This window comes from Aedes albopictus, chromosome 2, assembly GCF_035046485.1.
Source record: "Aedes albopictus strain Foshan chromosome 2, AalbF5, whole genome shotgun sequence".
Taxonomy (NCBI): domain Eukaryota; kingdom Metazoa; phylum Arthropoda; class Insecta; order Diptera; family Culicidae; genus Aedes; species Aedes albopictus.
In genome coordinates, this window is record NC_085137.1 from 315,760,558 (window position 1) to 315,788,025 (window position 27,468).

Sequence of the window (27,468 nt, forward strand, 5' to 3'; positions counted from 1 at the left end):
AGACAAGAAATCATATAACCCACGCTGTTTGCACCATTTCATTGCAGAAATGGAGAATCGATCATCTCACCATACAAAAATCCAGCTCACTACTTTCAATCTAGTACTTCACTGATTGCCTCCTATTTTACTATGGTGAGAAGGTCAATTCTCCGTTTCTGCAGTGAAATGGTGCAAAAAGCGTGGGTATTATGATTCCTTGCCTAATTTGATGCTGTTTGAGCAACACTTTGAGCAACAGTGTTGTTGTTTTCTCCATTTCTTGCAACATAAACAACATAGTTATCCAAAGTTTTGCTCAAACAGCATCAAATTAGGCAAGAAATCATAATACCCACGCTTTTTGCACCATTTCATTGCAGAAATGGCGAATTGGCTTCTTTAACGGTGTGGAGATAATTTGATATTCTGAATCTGCATGTCAAACTGAGCTGAAATCCAAATTTTCATGAATTTTAATGCCCGGGAACCTATTTAAAAATCAATTTGAAGTTTGTATGGGAGCGATTTGTCGAATCACCCCTCGTCGCAGTTTGTACTGGGCGCAGCTGTCAAACAGTTGCCCAGCTGTCAAAAGGTGATTTTAAAAAATCTCTTTGAAATTGATTTTAGGTACCAAAATAAAGTTCTAAAAATCTGAAAAAAATCTTAGTGGCTCAGAAAAAGGTGCTCTTTCGTATAAAATCAAAAAATCAATACATTTTTTTAAATTTAAAAGCCCAATTGACCTTCTCACCATACTAAAATTCAGCTCATTACTACAAATCTAGTACTACACCGAACGTGCCCCATTGGCTTCTTTAGCGGTGTTGAGATAATTCCATATTCTGAATCTGCTTGCGAAACTGAGCCAAAATCCAAACTTTTATGAATTTTGGTGACCGGGAACCCATTTAAAAATCAATTTGAAGTTTGTATGGGAGCGATTTGTCGAATCACCCCTCGTCGCATTTTGTACTGGGTGGAGCTGTCAAACAGTTACCCAGCTGTCAAAAGGTGATTTCAAAAAATCTCTTTGAAATTAATTTTAGGTACCAAAATAAAGTTCTAAAAATCTGAAAAAAATCAAAGCGGCTCAGAAAAAGGTGCTCTTTCGTATAAAATCAAAAAATCAATACATTTTTCTTAATTTAAAAACCCAGTTCAATTTTGTGTCACAAACTTTCCATTGGCTCTGACGGCAGCAAAAATGCACTCACTCCGCAATGGGAAATCCCATTTGTATCTGTCATCGTGTACGTGAAGAAGTATAAACAAACGTGTTTTGTCTCGTTTTTTTCTCACGTTTGCCAGGCAGCAGCACCACCGACGAACCGACGTGACAGCTAGAACAAATAAATTCAAATTTGTTGTCCCCGACGCCATGATGAAAAATAGCCAAACACTACCGCCACCCCTATAACGGTTCGCGATGATTCGATAGCTGGATCCCAAACCCCCGTGTGTTGATATAGGAAAAGGTTCGCGTCTGCGCTGATTTGACAGAAGCATTCGCTCGCTTCGCTGGTTGACCGTTAAATTTGGGGGGGGGACAGTTTTGAAACACCACTGTCACGTCGGTTCGTCGGTGGCAGCACTGCGGCGCCGTCAAGGCCTATAAGCTTCGGTTTGTGTTTGAGCACAGACAAACAGACGTAACACTACGAACCTTTCCGTATTCAAATCATAGTCATGGAAGCATGTTCGCCTAATGCTAAAAGGACTGAGTTTGGCCAACCATCAACTAGATGGCGGTAGTGGGCAAACGTCAAACTCGAACAAAAACGATGCGAGCGCCACAGGTGGGCAGTTGGCCAACTATCAAATTTTAAAATAGACCGTTAAATCGGTGTACGATGGGAATAATCAGAGTGTTACGTCTGTTTGTCTGTGGTTTGAGTATTTATAAAATATTTATTAAAAAATTACTAAATACAGACGTCTCACTCTACTCACCCTCCATCGTTCACCTTTTTAACGATCGGTTCAAATAATCTTCGTACGCAAATTAGGCACTTGCAGCGCTCGCATCGTTTTTGCTTCTGTTTGACATTTACACACTACCGCCATCTAGGGCCATGTTTGCGACACACCGTGTTCTTAGCATTGGGCGATAATGCAGTCATGACTATGATTTTGAAGTGCTACGTCTGTTTATCTGTGATTTAGCTATTACCACACCAGGCACACGCCTTGCCACACACAGAAAAATAAATGAGCCATTTTACAAAGTGACAACAATGTTGACGATGATATTGATTTTCACGGGTTATTGGACGCTATCTCCTGTCAAAATTCATTCATAAAATCGGCTCGTAAAATGGACTATGAGCACAAACTTATTTAAATATATAAATAAATATATAAATAAATAAATATATAAATAAATAAATATATAAATAAATAAATATATAAATAAGTTTGTGCTCATACCGTCTCATCATACCCAAAACCCGAAGCACAGACAAACAGACGTCTCACTCTACTCACTTCCCATCGTTTCCCTTTTTAACGGATTATTCAAATATTTCGGAGTTCGCAAATCGCTCGCTGATGGCGCACGCATCGTTTTTGCTCCTGTTTGACGTTTGCTCACTGCCGCCATCTACACTCAGAAATAAAAGTATACACGGAATTACTATTATTTATGAATTTTGTATCCGCATCTCTCTCACTCTCTTTCTGTTTTCATGCTATCTGCCGTTTAGCCTGGGTTGAAGAGAAGTGTTTCGTCAACCCAGGCGAAGCACCAGATAGCATGAAAACAGAAAGAGAGTGAGAGAGATGCGGATACAAAATGCATAAATAATAGTAATTCCGTGTATACTTTTATTTCTGAGTGTACTCAGTGGGTTTGCGTACCACAGCATAATTAGCATTGGGCGGTTATGTTTGCGTGACGATGATTTTTATCGCATTTTGTTCCAAGTAATATTGTCGCGCTTATCTTTTATTAGAGTCCTGCGGCGGTCGTACGCTCGCAAGGCATACCGCCGCATGACAGTCGCAAGGCAAAACAAAAGAAAAAGTGTTCCCGCCAAAAACAAAAGCACATGGGTTTCGCGAAGTGACAGATGTTTTTGAATGTATTTGTGACGAACGGCAAGAGTAGCTCAGTGGAATGAGTGTTCTTGCTGTCAAACCCCATATAGTGGAATTAGATACTTTTAAATCTGGTGACGCTGTTATGATTAGTGACTGTCGCGCTGATATCAGAAGCCAGAGGCAGATAATCGCCATATTCTGATTTTTCTTGAGAGGCATAATACGTCTGTTTGTCTGTGCCCGAAGTGTATATGAATATGGCAACACTGTTTGTGATGTTTATCATTTCATTTTGTGTGTGACGTTCAAACCCAAACGGACGCTGAAACGTGATCGAAATCGAAGTGATTTTGGAACCGAATTATCATTTAATATTAAAAATAATTATTATTGCTAAATTATCGGACTTGTTAGCATTTGATTGATGGCTTCGCCTCCTAAAAAAGTGTTTGCTATCGATCCAAAGTTGTATCAACGTCAAGCGTTCGGAAATGATCAAGTCCAGCCAGTTCGGCAATTTTGCAAGGCAGGCCCGTCTGCAGCTGCTACTAAAATGAAACGTAAGTAGATGCTATACTGCCGTAATTTTGCAAAGTGACGTAAGCGCCATTCCAATTTTCGACGTGTATATTTCTGATGTACCAATAACACTGTGCTATGCTCGCTATATTACAGGCCCCTGACACGGCCTATATCAATGCATTGGAATCATGGTAGACAGGATGTCCTGGGCGCTAATAAATAGCGCCCACTGTCAAATGCGAAAACATCAACAATTTTTTGTTTAACGTTTATTTTGGCTTATTGATCAGTTTTTGGAATCATTTTTTCCACCTGTTATGATCACAAAACACTTCAAACTCGCTTTAATATTAATGTACGGTATGAGGAGCATGCGATTAGTTGAATAAAGCAACCCAACAAACACGCATTGTGAATGTGATTTCGTGTGTGGCTCACAACATTAAACAAAAGCTGCGTTTGTTGATTACACGCTCGTTTCAATTTGCACGAATATGAGTATAAGGCAGTTAGATGTTGCTACGAGGGCCCATATAGCCGAGGCGGTAAACGCACGGGTATTCAGCATGACCATGCTGAGGGTGACGGGTTCGATTCCCGGTCGGTCCAGGATCTTTTCGTAAAGGAAATTTCCTTGACTTCCTTGGGCATAGAGTATCTTCGTGCCTGCCACACGATATACGCATGCAAAATGGTCATTGGCAGAGGAAGCTCTCAGTTAATAACTGTGGAAGTGCTCATAGAACACTAAGCTGAGAAGCAGGCTTTGTCCCAATGAGGACGTTACGCCAAGAAGAGAGAGAGATGTTGGCTACGATATATTTCATTGATGCCAAGGGCCTGCTATATTATATGTAAAGCAAGATCTCGTCGTACTCGTAATCTAGCATCCATGGAAGAAAATTTAGAGAACGACCAAGCATTCGATGCACAGTGATCAAAAATGTATCAAAATTTTCAATGTCGCTTACGTCACTTTGCAGAATTACGGCAGTATAGCAGGCAACGAAGGCCTTCAATCAAAAAGTATTGCATTAGTCCATTTTATGAAACGACAACAGTGTTGATATTGATATTAACGCTCACGGGCTTGGGACTTGGGAGCAACCTCCTGTCAAATTTTCATTCATGAAATGAGCGATCAGCTGATCCGAAACGTCTCGTAAAAAGGCTCATTGTAATTTCTAGATTGAGTTTAAATAAGGGCGAAAGTAACATGAGAGAGTTCTCTTCATCGACTCTCTCTTCTGCAAATTAAAGTGACAAGATGCGAATTCAATCAAACTTTTTTACACTTAGACGCTAGATTGCATCGCAACCTAGCGATTTATGACCAAAAAGTGCAACCATTCTTGCATCTTGTCACTTTATTTTGAAGAAGAGAAAGTCGATGAAGAGAACTCGCTCATGTTACTTTCGTCCTTATTTAAACTCAATCTAGATTTATTCAAGTACGATAGCCTGCTAGGACAAAACTTTTGCAGGTCAAGGAACCGGATATTGGAAAGCTAATTTGGGATTCATGAGAGATACATCTGTTTTCACTCGTTTGCTTAGAGTTATTATTTTTTTTTTTGCAATTTCTCATCGTAATAGGCTGTTTTACCTCACGCAAATCTGGCAGGAAAAGGCTTACTTTCCCAAACTAAATTATCAGTGCTGTAATGGTTCATTACAGCACTTATTTGCATTGCGTAATGAACCATTACAGCACTGTTTTCAGTTTTGATCAACTTCTTGATGCTTTCTGGACGCAGGTTTGAAAAATTGTGGCAACTGCACAGTATAACCTGCTATGATCAGACGGATCAGACTTTCTTAAACATGGCTATGAACATCAGTGTGCAGTTTGATGTAAAAGTTTTGTTAAACACTATCCTCAAGTGGTAGGGTAAGAAATCAAACTTTGAACTGGTCAAATTGTAATCTTAATTTGAACCATTTCAAAATTCATTAAAACGACGTACTTTTCAGGCAAATATTGTCCCGAAAAAGATGTTAAACAGCTTTCCGTAATATAACCTGATAACATGGACTTTAAAAGCATTGAAAAAAGCGTTTTTGTCATGGAAAACAGGCCATTGAAAAATCACTGTGATTTCACCCATTTCCCCCAAGAGAAAGCACATTTTCGGTGCACTCGTACAGCTCATGCATTGTATCACACGCAATATGTGAACACGTCAAATGAAAGCTTATTTATCGTAGAATCGACCAACCGAATAATATTCCGCATTATTTGTCATAAAATTCGACAATGATTTTTCATAAGGGCCTAACTGACTTGATCGATTTCTCTTCGTCGACTCTCTCTTTCGGTAGTAACTTGATCAAAACAAACAAAATCATTATTCTTTTTGTTTCTATAGCAACATGTAGTCGTCTTCTTCGCATTTCAACCAAAAAATCTTTAGAAAACTCACTACACATTCTGTGATAACACAAAGAGAGCATCGATGAAGAGAACTCGAAAATGTCAGTTAGGCCCAAATGAAAAATCAGTGTCGAATTATCAAATTTAAGTGATTCTTACTTGGAGAATGTTATCTTAAGTTGAACCACAGACAAACAGACGTAACACTTCGAACATTTTCCGATTCCAATCATAGTACCGGAAACCTGTTCGCCAAATACTAAAAGGACTGAGTTTGGCCGACCATCATCTAGGTGGCGGTAGTGAGCAAACGTCAAACTCGAACAAAAACTATGCGAGCGCTACGAGTGGGCAGTTGGCCAACTATCAAATTTTTAAATGGACCGTTAAATCGGTGAACGATGGGAAATGTGAGAGTGTTACGTCTGTTTGTCTGTGGTTGAACCATTTGTAATCTAAATTTGAACTAGTAAACGGTGGTGAGCTTCTAGCACAGACAAACAGACGTAACACTCACATTTCCCATCGTTCACCGATTTAACGGTCCATTTAAAAATTTGATAGTTGGCCAACTGCCCACTCGTAGCGCTCGCATCGTTTTTGTTCGAGTTTGACGTTTGCTCACTACCGCCACCTAGATGATGGTCGGCCAAACTCAGTCCTTTTAGTATTGGGCGAACAGGTTTCCGGTACTATGATTGGAATCGGAAAATGTTCGAAGTGTTACGTCTGTTTGTCTGTGCTTCTAGTGTTGGCCTGTAGATTGCGCTAGTGGTTGCTTTGTTTACTCTTGGAGGATGAAAAAATCCAAATTTAGTTTCCAAATTCCTAAAGAATTCCGAACATTCTGAACTGAAATTCCACTGCCTTATGAAAAATAGGTATGAGAATTAGCAGATTCATGTGATTTTTCATTGTTTAGCATGGAATTGGCTGTTTTTGGAGTTGCTCGAGCTGCTGCCGCCAGTAGTTCAAATTAAGATTAAAATTGGTTCAAATTATGATTACGATGGTTCAAATTAAGATTGAAATCATTGTTGATAAAAAATCAAATATTTCAATGAATTTCGGTGCAAATACAAAGTTTTTACTATTTAACAGAAAGCTTATACCCGTGGCTTTCATGTGCATACGATTTTGCCGTAGTAAATTATTCCCATGTGGGAGAAAAAATCACTCAAAATTTGCACTGCTTCAGAAAGCCGCAATTTGGTTCAAATCAAGGTTCAAATTTTGATTACCTACCCTAATTTGTGAAATTGCAAAAAAACGTTGTACGCATCTCGGTGCAGAACTCGATTTTTACAGCACTCGTCGTACTTATCCAACTCGGCAAGCCTCGTTGGATAAGTGTACAACTCGTGCTGTAAAATCTTCATTCTGCACCTTGTTGCGTAAACTACTATTTCTTAACTGTGGAAGTGCTCTTAAGAACACTAGTTGAAGAGAGTTCCAATGCGAATGTCGAGTCATAAAGAAGAAGATGTATTGAAAAATAATGAATAACTATTCAGGCGTTCGATTTGAATAGGTCCTAAGTTCGCTGTGATTCCTATGTAGATTCGACCTATTCAAATCGAACGCCAGTATTGATTTTGATTTACAATTAGAAACTCTTTTTTCGTGATAACGATAAATTTCTTCTTCTTCTTGGCGTAACGTCCTCACTGGGACAAAACCTGCTTCTCAGCTTAGTGTTCTATGAGCACTTCCACAGTTATTAACTGAGAGCTTCCTCTGCCAATGACCATTTTGCATGTGTATATCGTGCGGCAGGCACGAAGATACTCTTTGCCCAAGGAAGTCAAGGAAATTTCCTTTACGAAAAGATCCTGGACCGACCGGGAATCAAACCCGTCACCCTCAGCATGGTCATGCTGAATACCCGTGCGTTTACCGCCTCGGCTGTATGGGCCCTTTTTAACAACTTATTCGAGTCGAGCACTTTTTATTCAAAGAATTTATTACCATTCAAAATATTGAAAAAAGTATTGGGCGGAAGGGGGTTAAGGTTTACCTATTTCAAATTTCATTATCTACCATGCACATTCTTATTTTTATTATTACAGCACTTCCTATTATGAAACAAGACTTGGACTGGCAAAACATACCCTCATTGGTCTTGGCTACTGTTGCTCAACTTTTACCCATGGCAGACCGAAAAACGTGCACTTTGGTATGCCGACGCTGGAACAGCATTGTTTTTGGAAGCGCAATCAATAACATGGTTACGTTTCCTCTTTCGAAGTGGAAATCCGAAAGTTACGTACCATTCGACGGATTTCACCGAATGATGCAACGTTCCTACAGGAAAGTGGAAATTTCCTGGGTAAATTATGCGGACTCGGATTATCTTCGCACAATCAATGGCCTCTTCGAAACTCTTCCAAAGTATGAGCTAAGAAAGCTGACTTTAAATGTTCCGCCGGACGAAACGCTGGGAGAATTTTTCGAGCGCCATCGCTCCATCTGGGAACGTATTCAGCAACTACATGTCTATATTGGATCGCCCCTTAAAATATACCCCATGCCGGCGGATGATGTCAAGCTGGATATCCGAAAATTATCCATCAACATGCCGATGTTGGAGTGCCTGGAATGGAGAGAAGGATCTCTCGGGAACATATCCCATGGACGACAGGTTTTCGTCATCAGTGCCCCTCGGCTGGAGTACGCCAAAGTGCATACTTTCCGGCACTGGAACTGCTACAGCGTGCTCAACATCAAATCGTGCACGAACCTTCGGAATGCATTTCTCGATATCCCAAATCGCATCTGGCGGACTTTCCATCAATGCATTTCATTCGGACAATTACGGACCCTAAACTTTGGAACCGAATCCCGTGAGTATCCGATCGAGAATATAACCCCGGTACAGTTCGATCAATTGTTCGCCACCATGAAGAATCTGCAAGCCGTTAAAATTAGCGGTTTAGGTGATTCAGTAAACGCTCCTTTGGCCGCGGTGTGTCGCCGGTGTCCATTGATTTGGTCCGTCGAGTTGGACAGATTCGAGGTTGATGCTGAGGCATTTTTGCAACTGATCAAACTAAAGAATTTGAAGGTAAGTATCGTATGGTAGGCATTGGGGTGGCTTCTTCTGCATAAAGACATTTCTCATAAGGGATCTACTCCGTTTGGCATAATGCCATTTGGCATGAAGTCGTTTGGAGTAATGGTCATTTAGCCGTTAGGCATAAAGTACGTTTGACTTAAAAATAAATACGTGTAGTAGCATCATTTTCAAAACTGTTTCAAATATCATGAACACTTCAAGCGATTCGTAATTTTGGCTTGAGTGCTAAAATGCATGTGCAAAGTATCATTTTTGACGCGAGAATTTTTAAGCTAGGTTTCCTGTTCCCAAGGAGAGCGCTCAAGTAAAATTCCTCCTTTTTCCGCAAGTAATTTTGACAACTAATCTATATGGGGAGAAATGTCACTTTTCCTTGCGCAATAATAGCACGGACTATTTTTCCGCGCGGAAAAGTGACAGCTTCATTTGATTTGCACGGGAAGCGTTACTGGCGTTACATTTTTTTCCTTACTTGCCATCTGCGAACCACTCAAGTAATTTTGAAGCGAAATCATTACTTGTCCTATCTTTTTGCACAGTACGTACGAAGTGGAAACTAGCCATTAAGCTTAGTTTCTTGTTGCCAAGTAGAACGCTCAAGTAAAATTCCACCTTTTTCCGCAAGTAATTTTGACAACTGATCCAGTATGGAGAGAAACGTTACTTTTCCTTACGGAATAATAGCGCGGACTGTTTTTCCGCAAGGAAAAGTGCACGGAAAAAACAGATTACCTAAAAAATACGTTAAAAGAACGCAAAAATAAGTATACCGCTTGAACTTTTTACCCAGCAGTGGGTTGTTTTCTCGCTCTCCCGCTCGCATTGTTGTCAAAAACAAAGCGAGAAGCAGCTACCTAGCCGAAAATGTCCGTGCGAGAAGCCAAATTTGGGTTCTTTGTCGTTTACCCAAAAGTGGGTTTATTTCAACCCACTAGGGTACTTCGAAAGTTAACGCTAGGTAGAAAGAACTTTGCGATGGGTTGCAATTTTCTGCCGGCATCAAATGGAAAATACCCACTCAAAGCTTTAACGCGGTATAGCCAAATTTGGGTTCTCGCACGGAAGAGCCGATATGAGTGAAAAGAACCTATATTTGGGTTGATTTCTGGTTCCGTGTGACAGCTCCATTTGATTCGCACGGGAGGTGTTACGAGTGTTACACTTTTTTCCTTACTTGCCATCTGCGAACAGCTCAAGTAATTTTGAAGCGGAATCATTACTTGATCATTACTTGTCCTATCTTTTTGCACAGTACGTACCAGGTGGAAACTAGCCATTAAGCTGAACGAAAGCATCGAAAGCGATACAAAGACAGGCTTGGCTGGAACGCAACAACAGCTCAACGACGAAAAGGAGCAGCCAACAATGCTGATCAGCGTCGAGTCTATTGGTTGGTTTGATAAAGCGAAGAAGGCTGAAAACATATTCGTTTTCGAAAGCGAATTGCATAATTTCGAGAATGTTTTCACCAAATGCAAATAGCAAGCTTGGACTCAATGGTTGTGCAGATAGGGTCTTGTACCATTTAGGCAGGTGTACCTATTTTGGGCACTTGCCGCTATAACTAAGTCGATTTCAAACCGATTGATTTGAATTGTTGTACAGAGTTAGATACTGTACGTCCCTAACTCTATACCAAATTTCAAATCAATCGGTTTGAAATTGACTTAGTTACAGCGGCAAGTGCCCAAAATAGGTACACCTGCCCAAATGGTACAAGACCCTACTACGGGGTCAGCTTTAAGCATCTCGGCTGATATGCGATCGACCCCCGGGGCCCTGCTGGATTTCATGCTACGGAAGGCTGTTTCTATCTCCTGCAATGATGGAGCTTCAGTGTTGACATGGGTAATGCATCGAACTCTTGGCGGATCATGCTGAGATGATTGGTGGCGTATCCAACACTTGAAAATGGTTTCCAAAGTGCTCGAACCAGCGTTTTAACTGGTCAGCCGAGTCGGTCAATAACTGTTCAGAAGTGTCTTTGACAGGCATCGCAGCATTCATCTTTATCCCACTAAGGTGATGTGAAACATCGTAGAAGAGGCGAATGTCGCCGGTATTTGCGGCTTTCTCGCCTTCGTCGGCTAGTCAGTCCGCCCACGCTTTTTTGTCCCGCCTACATGAGCGCTTCACTTCCTTCTCGAGAGCCAAACAGCGCTAACGGGCTACGGCTTTGGCTCCTCGTTTTTGCGCTCGCTCTATCGCGGCTTTGGCGTTCCTTCACTCCTCTATCTTCCTCAACTGTGATCCAGTGCTTTCTCTAGGTGTGTAGCTCACCAAAATTATTTTCGCCGGTCGGTGGCGATGACGGCGTTATTGATGGCACTCTATCCAGCTTTCCACGCTAACCATAATGGCGGCTGCTATAAAAAAAAAATTGACAGCACTTGTGCCCCAGTTGAACTGAAATTATCGAAATTATGATACAAAATCTCAGCAATCTTAGAAATCATGGAAAAAAAATCAGCTGTCAAGTGATGAAAAATGCAACTGCTTTAAATAATTTGGATAGGTTTGTTTAAACATTTTCGTTTTTAATAATTTATTCTTTATTTTAGGTAAGGGACGTAAATTGTACAGACCTCTTTTGAATCCCGGAATCTCGAAGTCCAATCCCGAATTTGAACAAAAGGAAAACCTATGAGCTGCTGGGCTTTAGTGAATGGCAACCTCTCAGATGGACATTCAAGATCTCATGTAGATTCATGGCTTCAGGACGTATCGATGAGCGAAAATTTTCCGAGTATGGGAACCTATCCCGCATAATTCCCACAGTCAACAAAAGCTATATTTTTCTACGTAATGGAATTTATTCTTGGTAGCATAGATGAAAGGGAAACAATCTTGAGGCAACGGGTAAGCTTTAGACGACGGTGAGAGCTTCGACAATGGTGATGTAGCAAGTCCAGAATGCCGAAGGAACCGAAGTCTTCACAAAAGCTAGCATAGGAGGGTTATCGGTGAGCAGGCGTACCAATCGAAATTCCAGGTCTAATGAATTGTCTTGCGATGATGGCCCGAGCGTGACTTTTCTCGCGTGGGTACACCTGTCCGCTGGATAGACCACCAATGATCACTAGCCTTTCAGAAAATCCCGTGTACTTCGGCTCAACGTGGTTTTTATACCTCGCTCACTCTATTTTCTCCACCTGGATTCTCGTGATGAGAATCACTCATCTGTTTTTTTTTTCAATTCCTCCCAAACTATTTTCAGAATGAAATTAGCCGCTCAACTAGCTCCGTACACCCAGATATGCGCTTCGCTGGCGTACCCCGAGAAATTCCATTTCAATTTAACCAGTGTAGTAAATTAACTCTGAGTTCAAACACATTTCCTGAGAGTTCAGTACCAGATCAAGACTTAAACTTTGATATATCGCTTCTAGAGCAGGAGACATTCTATTGCCGATCATCAGACCTCAGTGAAATTAGATGGCAACGACTGCAGTACCGCACTGCATCACTACAAAATCTCCAGCACTAAATAACCCTACATCGTGGTCGTGTTGATGGACAGTCCGAATATTTTCCCATTATCGTAACGGATTTAGACTCAAAAGGCAGTGCCGGAATGGGACTGGACAGTTGCCGGCTTTGTTTGGTGTGCTCAATACTCATTCGATTTTGCTGGGAAACGGATTGTAACGTAAAACACACAACCCTTCCACGCAAACTTTTGTGAAGGCCTTCTGGACCTGCTACGGAATCGAGGGAATTGAGTATTCCTCCCGAAACGCAACTTCTCAGACCGCTCCCATCCTATCATCTCTTGAAACCCTCGTCATCATCATCAAAGCTACATCACCATTGTCGAAGCCATCACCGCCATCTGACCCTATCCGTTGCCTCCAAGGGATCTAGGAGGTTGCCATTCGCAAAAGACCCGTAGCTCATGGGTTTTCCTTTTGTTCAAATTTGAGATTGGGCTTCGAGAGTCCGGGATCCAAAAGAGGTCTTTACTATTTACGTCCCTTACCTAAAATAAAGAATAAATTATTTATTAAAAACGAAAATGTTTGAACAAACCTATCTAAATGATTTAAAGCAGTTGCATTTTTCACCACTTGACAGCTGATTTTTTATTTCATGATTTCTAAGATTGCTGAGATTTTGTATCATAATTTCAGTTCAGCTGGGGCACAAGTGCTGTCAAATTTTTTTATAGCAGCCGCCATTATGGTTAGCGTGGAAAGCTGGATTGATCTCCTACGCTTCCACCTTCCGGAATATCCGTAGCACGGTTCTCCAGCTCCTCGACGAAGGACCTTTTCACCACAGCGTCTTCCAGTCGGCGTGTGTTGAACCGCGTTCTAAATCTGGCTGCAGTTTTCCTCTCATTAATAGGTTCCTACTTCATGAGTGCAGCGTGGACGTGAGCGTCGACACCAACGGTGGCGAGGAGCGTGTTCATCTCGTAGGCCAGAGTATAACAGAATTTAACCCGACACCAATCTGTGTTCTCCAAAGTTCGACAAACGGACTTCGCTCAGTCCTAGGATCTCAAGCTTCATACGGCATGCCTCAAGGATTTTGGGTTTCGAGAACAGTAGGTTGTAGTAAGGTCCCCTATCCACCATGGTGGGGCTGCCACTTTAATGCCGTTTTTTTTTGATCCAGTTCCAACCTGGGTTGGAACTGGATGAGATCACAGTTTCAACCCCAACCCGACTTCGGTTTCGCTTGTACTAAAGTTTGTTTGACGTTTGTTTGTTTACACATTTTCCGCCAATCCAGTTCCAACCCAGGTTCAAAAAGAAAAACGGCATATATCCAGCTTTTTACGCTAGCTTTCCATAAATTTTGAATCACCCCTTTCTGACAATTCTTGCCGACACTATAATTTTATTATGGGTTAATCGAAGCAAGCTCTTTGGTGTTGCAAATTCTTATTGTTGATGAAAAACGTCAAAATTCTAATTCTAGTTTTCGGGAATGGAAATTCAATAGCAATAATTTCATACTTAATTCTTTATATTTTGCTTTTTAGGTTGATTTAACTGGACATTCATGATGCCACGAGTTATGAGGTGCGAAAAACTTTACATCGGTGCTGGCCGCAGAAGGCAATAGAGGCTTGCATCAAAAACATAACCTCATCGAATTCTCATACGATTTGTAAACATTGCCCTCAAATTTTTTTTGAGGGCAAGGACGGCTTTATGGACCGACGCCGAAGGAAAGAAAGAGAAGGAGACAGTGATGACGTCAGCGTGCAAGAGCTCATAGATTGATTCAAAAGGCTATTCTAATTTGCCGGCACAGGATGATGCCGGGTGTGCATGATGTGGAATCCTAGCACTGGTTTTGGTTTTTAGCCGGTATTTGCTTGGACTACGATTACGACCAAATTTTTGCTTAGTTGTGCCACGCCATGGACATTTTGATACAGAGTTGACTCTGTAATAATAGTATCACCAGGAGCCCTTACTTTATACCAAAGCCGAAATAGGCAACAGGAAAGCTTATGTAGTTGGATGTGGACTACCTGTTTTTGTATTCTATTGATGTAGTTGCAGAGTAATTTCCCACATAATTTGAGTAATTTCATAGCTCTCGCAGAGGAATTGATTCAGAGTGAGTAGTCGATCCTTAGGTATAACTCATCCCCAAAGCCAAGGATGATCAAAAATTTTATTTTTCAATGTTCGTTCTCACGTTTGACTGGTCGGGAACGGGTAGAGGACCGACTGGGTCTCAGACATAGTTTTATTAAGACATTTGGAAGTGCATACGCACTAAACTCTTGTCATGGAGGAGTTCCTACTAGTTTACAAATCTCACATTTATTGGATGAAAATTTAAATCTAGTCCATTCTTGTCCGGTTTGTAAGAGACGGCTCTGTGGTAACCCTCCATAACCCAACAGGAAGACGTACACTAGATCAACTTGACCAAGATCAGATTGTCTGTCGATTTACTGAGATCTAGGAATGTGACGGTGATATGGTCGGGGTTCTGCTAAACCGAACCAAAGACCATTTTTTAAGAATTTAGAATTATATCAATGATTCCAAATAATTTACATGTTTTCTTAATTTCTGATGGTTAATGAAGGCTTGTAAGTTACATGTGTGCGGAAAAGTTTCAAATAATCTCCGCTGTTGTTTACTTGTGAGTGGTTGAACTTTAAGCTTAATTATCTCGGAATTATCTTTTTGGCGCTTAGTTCGATTTAGCAGAACCCCGGCCATATAAACTGATAGGGAATTCGGGAGCGATGTCGAAAGGTGACGGAATATTCCAGCCACGAACTTTCAAAACTGTCAACGTTCGACGCGTGGGACAAGACGGAACTTCTACGCAGGAGTAGGATCGGACTTGATTTTCGTACCCCCACAGCAGCAGCAAATCAGCCTTGAATCTAATAAATTCTCCGGGTTGTACATAAAGCAGCATGTCTTATATGTTCAGAGATATCTCGGCTGCCAATTAAATGTTAATCCTTTCAATTTAATGCCTAAAATTATATAAAAAAGAAGATTACAAATATAAAATGTGGGAAAAACACAATGCAAAATGGTCGACCGCAGAAAATGGTGAAAATATTTGACAGTTGAATCAACAAGCTATATTTTCAGCCTACTCCGATCTTACTATAAAAATTGTCGGCAAGAAATGTCAAAATCGATTCACCCCTTGTCGTTTTATAGCCAGCGTAAAAAGCTGGATAGCTTCCGGTGGAGTCGCATTTCATATTCAGCCGCTAGATGCCAGAACAAACGCTGATTGAGCCGCACCTCTTTGGTGAACAGACGCTCGGGGACGTGCCTCCTTAATCTAACTGAAGTCAGAAGGACAGCAGTGCCCAGGCTGCAATACCAGCTAAGCACACAACTCTTAGCTGGCGGTCTTTGTCATCGCTTGACCTATGGAAGCATGAGGTAGGAACTTGTGAGGAACAGAGTTATGTTGGACGCTCTCCTTATCGACTCACCGTTTGTAGATTACTCTACAAAATGTAATCTATATTAACCTTCACGTACCCGACCCCGACAACTCATTTTGAAAATGCTGGAATTTCGTAAATTTTCCTTCGATTTTTTTGAAGTCGCCCTCAATCGATCATAAATTGGTGCTAGTTTATTATATTTAAGTGACAATCTGTGAGAGAAATGAACACGTTAATAGAAATACGGGTGTTGGAGGACCCAATTATGTCTTGATGGTGCCGATCGCCATTTTCCCAAATCACTATCAGCCAGACCAAACTAAGTCCCCCGCATTTTAGAATCAATTTATTCGTAATAATACAAAAACCAACTGGTTTTGAATACCTGCGTTATGCCTATACGGGGCTGTCCATTAATTACGTAAGGGAATTTTAGCAATTTTCTGACACCCCCTCCCCCCCTTGTAAGATTTTTTGTATGAGAAACCAAAAATGTTTGTATGGCGCGTAAGATTTCTCAACCCCCCCCCTCCCTCCACTAACCCTTACGTAAGTAATGGACAGCCCCATACACCTCATACCTACTGATAATTTAACACAGGAGCCGTCATTGAACAACAAGGCTAATTAGAGTAATAAAGCTTGAAAAAATCAAACACTTGGTTCGCTTTGGCTGATCGAAAAATTGCGTTTTCACGAAAACCATCCTTAAGGAGAATATTTAGAACTTGATTCAGATTTAACGGCTGACCTTCAGCTAGGTAAAATGGCCTGGAGGTAACGCGCTTGGTTATCACTCAAATGATCCAAGTTCTTGGTGCACTTTGGCAGAACATTTTCATGGTTTTCTTCGATCAGCACACTTTAACAACTCAGGACCTGCAGGACATGCAAGGACATGATTTGATACATATAATCACTCTTGATCTGTGCCTGCACCGCTTATGAAAAAAATATGGATGGGAAGGACTGAGCTGAAAGGGCTTCCACCGTTCATGTTTTAAATTATTTTGAGATTTCCGTGCTTCCAAACTATGCGCGTCCTCTCTGATTCATGTAAAAGATTGTGAGTGATATCGATTTCAACTTGATAGACGATGAACATTCGAGTTTTTTTCACAATCCACACTGAAAAACAAGAAAACCCAAATTTGAGTATTTTTAAACTCACTTTTGAGTTCTTTTTTGCATCCTCTTTCATTCGCTCTCTTTGTTGTTGTCAAAGAGTGAATAGCAAAACAACCCAACTTTGAGAGTTCGATGCGGGAAGCCAAAATTGAGTAAGTGACATAGAACCAAAAGTTGAGTAAATTTAACTGACGGTTGAGTAAAAAAAACTTTGACTTAAGGTACTTTGGCCGAATACGCCTAAATGCAAACTACCTACCTCAACATCAACTCCATCAACTCAAAATTGGCTTCCCGCACGCAACCTCAAAGTTGGGTGGTTTGAACTCACTTTTGGGTACTTTTGTTTCTCCGTGCAACTGGTTTTATCTGAAACAAAAAAAACACAGTCAGCCAAACTGAACTATAAACCATTTTCTCATGTTTGAGATCAGCCAGAGTGAACTGAGTGCAAAGTACCGAGAAATAAAATAGGGGTACTCACTAAATTGCTGCGTAAACCATGATTTTTTGCTTATTTAAAATGTTTCATGTTTTTGCGAATGAAATAATCAAGAATCGCCTTGGTGATCGCAACGTTTGATCAGTTTAATCGGTTTAGCATAGCATAGCATAGCCGACCGTACACATCCTGGGGTGGCTGTCGATAGAGAAGTTTAATGCGCCAGAAAAGTTGCCTGGGACTTGACAAACCTTTCATTTAACGAACTCTCGACACCTGGCCAGGTCCTTACGATCAGCGGGGATGGGGAGGAAATGTTGATTAGATATCTACTCAGAATATGTCCAAGAACTTGGCCCACTTCATAGATATCTGGAGGTGGATGTGGATGGGGTGTTATGGGAAGCTTTCCTTGGCGAAAAAGCACATGACAAATTATTATAAATTTAGTTTAATCATTTACCTGGTTACCGCTGAAAGAGTAAATATTAGTAAAATATAATTATTTAACAAAAGATTGATTACGATACGATTGGATGTATCAGGGTAAAGAGTGTGTTGTGCAAATATTGCAGCACCGTAACAGTCCTCATCCTTTCCGTCGACGACTGACGCTCAATACCGCGGAAGTATTGAACCGTGGTAATAAATAGACATGTATTGTATCAAATGTTACATATCCTAGCAGGCCGATATTTATCTGGTGTTGTGCTTGGCGCTTCAGGTAGATTGTCTGTCTAAAGCATAATTTCACCCCAAACCCGGTGTACGGTGCACACAAATTGGCCATATGACTCGTCAAATTCGAAAAATCCCCAACGTATGCCCAAATATATTATAATATATAATGGTTTGATCTCACCACGTCAATGCTTTCTCTCGGAATCCATAGTTTGATTCATCTTGATCCTCTGCCTTATAAACGTCCAATTGACGGAATCTTGGACGGAATCCATAGCACTTTGAATCACCATTCACTTCTCATTTCTACGCAGACCACGGCGGAAAAATTGGTCTGTCGTATCGTATGTGAATTCACTTGCCCGTCCAATGTTTATTTTTTTCAAACGCCGCACAAACTCCTCTCTATTTGCTATATTTTTTGTTCACTTCGTGTTCACGACCTTTTCAATATCTCTATTGTTTTAGCTATTCCAAATAGGTCTTCATTAAAACTCGCGTTGTTTAACACAGATACGGCACGGGAACACTCCACCGGCAGAATCCTCAGCAGAATTTTCATTTTTTCAGCCGAAGCGTTACGCGTGAGAAAAATGCTACCGCACACCACCACCGCTCACTCTCCTCACTTCTTTCGTGCTGATTTTGCATAAAACTAATTCACATCTTATGGCTAGTTTCCACCTCGTGCGTACTGTGCAAAAAGATAGGACAAGTAATGGTCAAGTAATGATTCCGCTTCAAAATTACTTGTGCAGTTCGCAGATGGCAAGTAAGGAAAAAAGTGTAACACTCGTAACGCCTCCCGTGCGAATCAAATGGAGCTGTCACTTTTCCTTGCGGAAAAATAGTCCGCGCTATTATTCCGTAAGGAAAAGTGACGTTTCTCCCCATACTGGATCAGTTGTCAAAATTACTTGCGGAAAAAGGTGGAATTTTACTTGAGCGCTCTACTTGGCAACAAGAAACTAAGCTTTAAGCTAAGTTTCGTGTTGTAAAGTAGAGCGCTCAAGTAAAATTCCGTCTTTTTCCGCAAGTAATTTTGACAACTGATCCAGTATGGGGAGAAATGTTACTTTTCCTTACGGAATAATAGCGCGGACAATTTTTCCGTAAGGAAAAGTGACAGCTCCATTTGATTCGCACGGGAGGCGTTATGAGTGTTACACTTTTATCCTTACTTGCCATCTGCGAACCGCTCAAGTAATTTTGAAGCGGAATCATTACTTGACCATTACTTGTCCTATCTTTTTGCACAGTACGTACGAAGTGGAAACTAGCCATTATCATCCAATTTGCTGAACGGATTATTATATGCAACTGACAACGTGTTTTTGATGATGAATATTATGTCTGCATTAACATGTCTAAAGGGTCTAACTCGTTTTGTAAACAAACATTGTTTCTGTCGCTGTAGGGCTTATCTCGATCCACCCACGCATCTGGGGGCCGTTATCAGAAAGAGCGAAGATAGATCTTTCTGATAATGGCCCCCAAATGCGTGGGTGGATCGAGATAGACCCTACAGCGACAGAAACAATGTTTGTTTACAAAACGAGTTAGACCCTTTAGACATGTTAATGCAGATGTTTCCAGTTCAAAACCGAATTAGCGACATTTTTTCTTTTACTTCCGCTGCTTTTGCCTTACGTTAAACACAATGTCGGAAGTGGGGCGCTGTATTGTACACCTGGTACTGTATACAGCGCCCCACTTCCGACATAGTGTTTAACGCAAGGCAAAAGCAGCGGAAGTAAAAGAAAAAATGTCGCTAATTCGGTTTTGAACTGGAAACATAATATGATCGGGACCCACTCGCGAAATCACATTTTTCGTGGCGTAGCTCCAGTGGCTAGTTTCCACTTCGTACGTACTGTGCAAAAAGATAGGACAAGTAATGGTCAAGTAATGATTCCGCTTCAAAATTACTTGAGCGGTTCGCAGTAGGCAAGTAAGGATAAAAGTGTAACACTCATAACGCCTCCCGTGCGAATCAAATGGAGCTGTCACTTTTCCTTGCGGAAAAATTGTCCGCGCTATTATTCCGTAAGGAAAAGTAACGTTTCTCCCCATACTGGATCAGTTGTCAAAATTACTTGCGGAAAAAGAGGGAATTTTACTTGAGCGCTCTACTTGGCAACACGAAACTTAGCTATACCACAAACGGAAGAGCAAAAATTCGCGGAAGGAAAAGTGACGTGACGAGCAATTTGAAACACGTCCACACGCGCCGAAGCCTACTGCAATCTCTGATCAGTTTAATCGGTTTACGCTGTTGGCTAGTTTCCACCTGGTACGTACTGTGCAAAAAGATAGGACAAGTAATGATCAAGTAATGATTCCGCTTCAAAATTACTTGAGCTGTTCGCAGATGGCAAGTAAGGAAAAAAGTGTAACACTCGTAACACCTCCCGTGCGAATCAAATGGAGCTGTCACTTTTCCTTGCGGAAAAACAGTCCGCGCTATTATTCCGTAAGGAAAAGTAAAGCCTGGAATACATAGCGTCCGTTCCGTCGAGGTTTGCGTTTTTTTGACAGTTTTCCCATGGGAAATCTGTCAAACTACTGTCACGCACACGCAAACGTATCCATTGTGTGGGGCACTTAACGTTTCTCTCCATACTGGATCAGTTGTCAAAATTACTTGCGGAAAAAGGTGGAATTTTACTTGAGCGTTCTACTTGGCAACAAGAAACTAAGCTTGTTTAGTGAATCCCCCTAATGTGATTATATCAATGATTTCAAATAATTTACATGTATTCTTCATCTCGGATGGCTAATGAAGGCTTGTTAGTTACGTGTGTGCGGAAAAGTTTCAAATAATCTTCGCTGTTGTCTAATTGTGAGTGGTTGAACTTTAACCTTAATTATCTCGAAATAAACTTTTTGGCGCTTAGTTCGGTTTAGCAGAACCCCGGCCATATAATGATAAAACTTAATTTAGTTGCGGTTTCAGCTAACGAAAGCAGGATGAGGACATCTTCCCCTGTTTACTCTCGGTTGTTCCATACAGCACGTGTTTGCTGTTCGAAACTTGCGCTCTACATCATAGGCGGCTATGTTGTCCTTCAATTCAATTCTCACGCACGTGGGCGGGTATCGAAACAATGAAGAATTACATAGCTGCCTATGATGTAGCGCGTAAGCTTCGACCGACACACACGTGCTGTATGTAACAACCGACAGTAAATGGGGGAAGATGTCCTCATCCTGCTTTCGTTAGCTGAAATCGCAACTAAAAAGGTGTCATAATGCATCACCAAGTTTTCTAACAAATCATTGACTTTTTGCTTTTCAATGATTGTTTGCCTCGCGTTTTTGAAGTGATAAAAAACTGTCAATTCTGCAGCAACGCAGCTGAAAAAGTATCATCGCAATCACTGCGAGTAAGCATATAGGATGATACTTTTTCGTACGAATATTCGCTTTGGTGGCAGAGAATTATCACTTTGAAATTTCGAGCCACATATCCAACATGGCTGCCGATGCTGATGATGCCGTAAAAAGCCTTAAGTTTTATCATTATATGGTCTTCTACAAAGTTGTTCCTTAGGGTATTGAACATCTGGTGGCATTTGAAGACTTGATCCGCCAACTACGTGTTGCTGGTGCCAAGCTGTCGGATGCGGATATGGTGGTATCACTGTTCGGAACGCTTCCAGATTCATACGACCCTCTCATCACGGCGCTTGAAAATCTGGGGGACGATGAAATAACGCTGGACCACGTGAAGCCGATTGAGCTGAATCTTTTACAGATTGTTCTGCTCATCCAAAGGCACGATTCTAGAGGGTGCCTCGTGAATTTTTCCAACTTTTCTTTCTCGCCATACAAACTTGGTCGATAGATTTGTACCCTACTACAAATACCAGCCGGACCCGGTTCTGGAAAATAGTTGCATAAAGCTGTAGGTAATGGGATCGCGAGATCATTCATGCTAACCGGTCCGACATTGTGGTTTACGACAAAAGGATGAAGCGGATAACACTCATCGGCATCGCTGTACCGTTAGACCACAGACCATAATTTTGGTTAGACCATAATATCCAATCAACCTTCTCCGGTAAGACAACCATGACCTAGCGGAGGAGTTGAAGCAGATTTGGCACCTGGAGGACGTTTGTATAGTTCCGGTTGTCCTATTGGCAACCGGAGTTGTCCCTAAATCTTTCCTTAGGTCCCTACACTGAACCAACTCTCTCGATCACAGTTATATGTCAATCATATATTACTGCACTATTGGAATATCATATGAATCTAATCTAAGGTTGAAAATGGGAAGTGAGAGTTATATGCGATGCATGTGGTATGACTCTCAGGTCGCCCTGTTATGTGTCATGCATTTTGCTTCTATCATGCGGGTGGGTGTGCTAAAGTATATGCAACTCCAATAATATCCTTCACGTTTTGAAAAAAAAAAGTTTCCTTGGCTGGAGCGGGAATCGAACTCACAACGCCTGAATGATCGACGCCGCTAGCCGCACGACCACGAAGCTCACATACTGAAATTGCGGAATTCTGCAAAACGTGTTCCACTTTATCTGCCAATGTTGCTTTTCCACCCGGCCAAAGTTATATGCACAGCTAATGCATCGATCGTGTTATGTGCATATAACTCCGATATGCGCAAGTGTCATTTAGTTTTATAGGAAGGCTTTTTCATCGGAACTGTTTATGATATGATACGTATAATGATTCATTTGAAGTGAACGTGTCAGACTAGGGGTACAATGTATGTGTAGTGTCTGATAATACAGGCTCTTAGAATTATTTCAGTGTAGGCGAGCTGGAACTGAAAAAAAGCCTGAACAGCATTCTGAAAACGGTGATTCTTGTTAGGCGGGTCCTAATCCTGAATCATCACAACTGACAGTACATCCGAAGAAGACTCATTAGGATACAAGCAAAACCGGCTATGAGATGCACAGAGCCTAATCCCCTTTGGCCCTCGACTGCCCGGGGTAGGTGAAAGTTTCCAGCAATGTTTGCTGAGAATTTTATTTTATTTTATTTTATTGATGCACAAGGGGGTCATGGGACCAAGTCTCCAATGCAAGTCCAAGAACTCACATCGTCCATAATATACCGTGGAATTTGGGAGTAGGCATTGCAACCTCTTTAGCCATGCGACTTTTAAGTTTTGCGTGGCCTTAAGGATGAGGAAAGGTGGGAGATTGATTTAGCATATTGAGCTGTGAAAGAATGTGTTGTTAATGAAATGGTCAACGTTATTTACCTTTGCGTATTTTCACACAAAATGAACAAGTTTGACGATATGGTGCTTGATTTTCAGTGAACCGTTTATGCTAGTTCTTCTTGTGATTCTTCTTCTTCTTGTGTCTTCAATATTGGAAACTTGGGTAATACTAATTTCAAAAAATAGAAGGAAAATGTTTGTATCAACTTTTTTCCTGTAATTAGAAATCAAATATACAGTGATAGACATTCGTTTAGCCGAGAACAAAAAAAGTGTCAGGAAACTCATATACAAGATTTTATGATAAAACTTTTTTATCGTAGTAATAGTATATCTAGTAAAGTTTTATAAAAATGTGATACATTAAACTTACATATACACTGAAACAAAATCGAGGGTTAAAACCCTTCAAATTTCATTTTTTGCCTAGACATTCGTTTAGCCGAGGTAAACGAAAAATTGGTTTTCAATAGATTTTTTACAATTTCGTGAGTATATTTCGAGAATATACTCCAAGGCATTTAGTTTATGACGTGTTAGCAAGATATTTGACCTTAAAAGTTTATTTATTTGTGAAATTCAGAGAAATATTATAAAAAAATGTCCCGATAAGGAGAAGTGACGATAAACAAATTTATTTAAGAAAACTGTTTTCTGTAAACACTCAAACGTAAGCTAGATTAGCAGTTTTGAAAATATGGCACAGAATAATTGTCAGAAATGTTCAAATTATTGCATAAAATGTCATGAAAAAAATAAGTATATTGGCTTTTTGGTTGGTTAAACTTTAAAATGGGATAGATAAAAGCTAAAATAAATAGTTCTGCATTGAAATAAATACGTGCCCTAATGCCTGTGGAGTATACCTGTTTGATACTATCATTACTAAATGAGTTAGAAGACTGCAAAGTGAAAGAACTGCAAGAAGTGTCAGATTTTGTGTACCCTGTTTATTCAAAAGCAGATGCTCATACAAAAATGCAAGATTTGGTTAAATAATTGGCTTATTTCATTCAATCTGAAGAAATATATTATAAATGAGTCTTAGTTGTGAACCACATTCATTTTTTACATGATTAATTTGAAAAGAATGTCTAAATTATGAAACAAGTAGTTCATGCTAGAAATTTGAATACTTTCGGTGCCATTTCTCGAAATATGAGCCGTCCAATGTATATTATTTCAGCCAGAATACAGTCTAGAAGATATTGGGAGCTATTAGAAGACGTAATAGTAGTAAACGCTGTGATTTATGCAAGTGAAACCATCATATTTCATCAAAACAATACTTAAATACGTGATTTTTTGATGGTTTGTGTTATTTTTTTCTGTTAAAAACGTTGTTTTTCGCAAAATTTCAACCTGCTTTGGTCATGAAACTTTCATTAGATTCTTTTGAAACACTTCCGATAGAAATAACTACATCAAATCTCAATTGAGAAACATTTAAAATATTATGACATATTTATATGAGATGCATGCAAAATTAATATGGCATCACTTCCAAAAACGATCTAATTCATGATTTACAAGTCGATCTATAATGCAGATCACCATACAAAATGACTTTGTTGGATATTTTTCGAAATTTGATAGTTTTTTATTATGGAATTCTAAAAATTGTACAATTCGGCTAAACGAATGTCTAGGCAAAAAATGACATTTGAAGGGTTTTTACCCTCGTTTTTGTTTCAGTGTATATGTAAGTGTGATGTATCTCATTTTTATAAAACAGTACTAGATATACTATCACTACGATAAAAAAGTTTTATCATAAAATCTTTTGTATGAGTTTCCTGGCACTTTTTTGAAATTTTTTTAACCTCGGCTAAACGAATGTCTATCACTGTATAAAAAAAACAAAACAGGACCGTGACGCTTCTTCGTTTGATCACGAAAAGTATCGGTTCTTGTTGGCACCACGAGTGTGCATCTTTCTCTGTAGAGTAAAGATACATGTAAGCCCCGGCCCCCGAGACCTGACAGCAATCAAGCTGATCACAAGGTTGTGCCTTCGCCCAGGGTGTTTCCAGCAATTTTTGCTGAGAAGTGCCAAAACTATAATAATAGTTATTTGTGTAACGAGTTGCAAAAAGTTGATTTTTTCAGCACGAGTCGTACATTTATCCAACGAGGCTTGCCGAGTTGGATAAATACGAAGAGTGCTGAAAAATCGAGTTTTGCAACGAGTTCCATACAAAATTTTATGCAATATTTTTTTCATAATGCATCTCAAATGAGTTGCATTATGAACATTATACAACTATTTTTCATTGTGCAACTCATTTCAGTTGCATAATAAACCAGTTCAGAAAAAATGCCCATTATGATACCGAAATGAGTTAAATAAAATATAAATTATGGTACAGAATTGCATAAAAGTAATAATTTATTTTTCTCTGCAATCCTTTCATTTGTGAATGTCTTTATGTCATGTGATCCACTTCAACAGTAATATGCGTTTAATAGTGAAAAGTTACTAATCCTTTTATTTTATTTTTTAAGCGATTGTTTCTGACCAACGGTAAAATCATAAACCCGAAAGTAAGCATATTCTGTAGATCATTACAAGACCTTTGGCTGCGCAACGTAGAACTTGTCGGCGGAGATCACAAGGCGTTCCCTATTAAACTGAATGACGCCATGAAACGTAGGCTGCTGTACACGACCCCTGGTAATGATGTTGTGATTTGCAATTACTCTATGAATTAGAATATGTAAGATGTAGCGATAGTACCACCAAGACAAGCAGTGAACTTAACACCAATTAAATTTGGTGTGATCGATGGAATAAATCTACGCTCTGATTGAATTTGTCTCGACCAAAAACGTGTTTGCCAATGAGTTAAACAAATCCGAAAAAATACACGGTAACAACGCTTTTGATTCGAAGGAACAAGGGTTCTGGATTTAATTACTGGTCCGGGTTGTATCATTAAAATTATTATATTGCTGTGTGCGTTCAAGATGCAAACGGTTCCCAAATGCAGTACCGTCAAACGGGGTGACTTGCAACACTTGATGTCGTCTGACTTTGTCTATCAATAAAACATAAAAATCAGACGTTTACATACCGAAACTCAGTTTTACTATTAAGTTCATATAATATCTGAGTAGTAGTCAAGATTTGAACTTCTATTTAAATAGTTATAATACAATTTTCACAAATAGAATGTAATTATGAAAAACTAGGAAAAATAAGAGCCCTGAATCGTTGACGGAAAAAGAAAGAAGATGAACTAAATCCCCTAAAATAATATTATAATGTAAATTACATTCACGGCGTGGAGAGTTGCTTTCACAGCTCGCTCACGAGTTAAGCATGCGTGTGCGACCCTTATGATATTCGGCAAACTTTCATATAAAACTACAAGGTAAAAGTCATCCATACATTGTTTTTTGATAGCATGCTTATGAACTGAGATAGTAGCAAGTGAATGTACCTCTTTGTAAATGGTGAATGCCATCCCTGCTTGCAACACTTTTTTTTCGTAAAAACTAAGAGCACAAAAAAACTAAATATTGTTGCTTAACTTATATTCGACTGGTAATAGCCTGGAGGATATCATTTGAACTGAAAAAAATAGTAAAAGTTGTGTTTAATTAACAATTAGTAACTTGCTGTTTGAGCCTCGTATTTCCATATACAAATTCAAAATTCAGTTTCTTATGAAAAAATTAATACAAAAATTTGTATGACAAACGACATAAAAATAGTAACAAGAATACTAGCCTAATATGCGAGGAGCGTTAAATAAATGTTCGCTTGTTGGAGAAGGGATTTACACTGAGTGTTGCAAGTCACCCCGCACGACGACTTGTTTGAAAAACGACCTTATATGGCTTTTTCAAAAGGAAAAAATAAAATGATATATAACTTCTTCTCCTTATTCTGTAGAGGGCCTGGCTATTAAAACTATTGCCATGAGTTTGTATTTTGAAATAACGTTTAATCCACATTTTTTGTTAGTTGAAGCTGAAAAGTATTGCAAGTCACCCCGTTTGACGGTAACACCGTATTACCAAAGGCAACTTAGCAACCACAGACAATATAACCGCCAACCTAAGATTCAAAAGCTCTCGCTGACATCGTACTTGTTAGAAAATCTTATCGCATTAGGTGTCCCCGCAT

General features: G+C 39.9%; 1 protein-coding gene across 1 annotated transcript; it reads left to right on the forward strand.

Annotated features, from left to right (window-relative positions):
- The first annotated feature begins 3,306 nt into the window (after positions 1–3,306).
- Positions 3,307–27,468, forward strand: LOC109412535 (uncharacterized). Its single transcript, XM_029880049.2, has 3 exons — positions 3,307–3,584; positions 7,990–8,984; positions 25,842–27,468. The coding sequence occupies exons 1-3, from the start codon at positions 3,449–3,451 to the stop codon at positions 26,046–26,048; spliced, it is 1,338 nt and encodes a 445-aa protein (XP_029735909.2). The 5' UTR covers positions 3,307–3,448; the 3' UTR covers positions 26,049–27,468.

What these genes read in the sequence shown, in the direction of transcription:
- LOC109412535 (XM_029880049.2), top strand. Translation starts at nt 3,449, where the DNA reads ATGGCTTCGCCTCCTAAAAAAGTGTTTGCTATCGATCCAAAGTTGTAT. An exon ending in AGCTGCTACTAAAATGAAAC is followed by an intron (nt 3,585 to 7,989) that starts GTAAGTAGATGC and finishes TTATTATTACAG; the next exon opens with CACTTCCTATTATGAAACAA. An exon ending in TCAAACTAAAGAATTTGAAG is followed by an intron (nt 8,985 to 25,841) that starts GTAAGTATCGTA and finishes TTATTTTTTAAG; the next exon opens with CGATTGTTTCTGACCAACGG.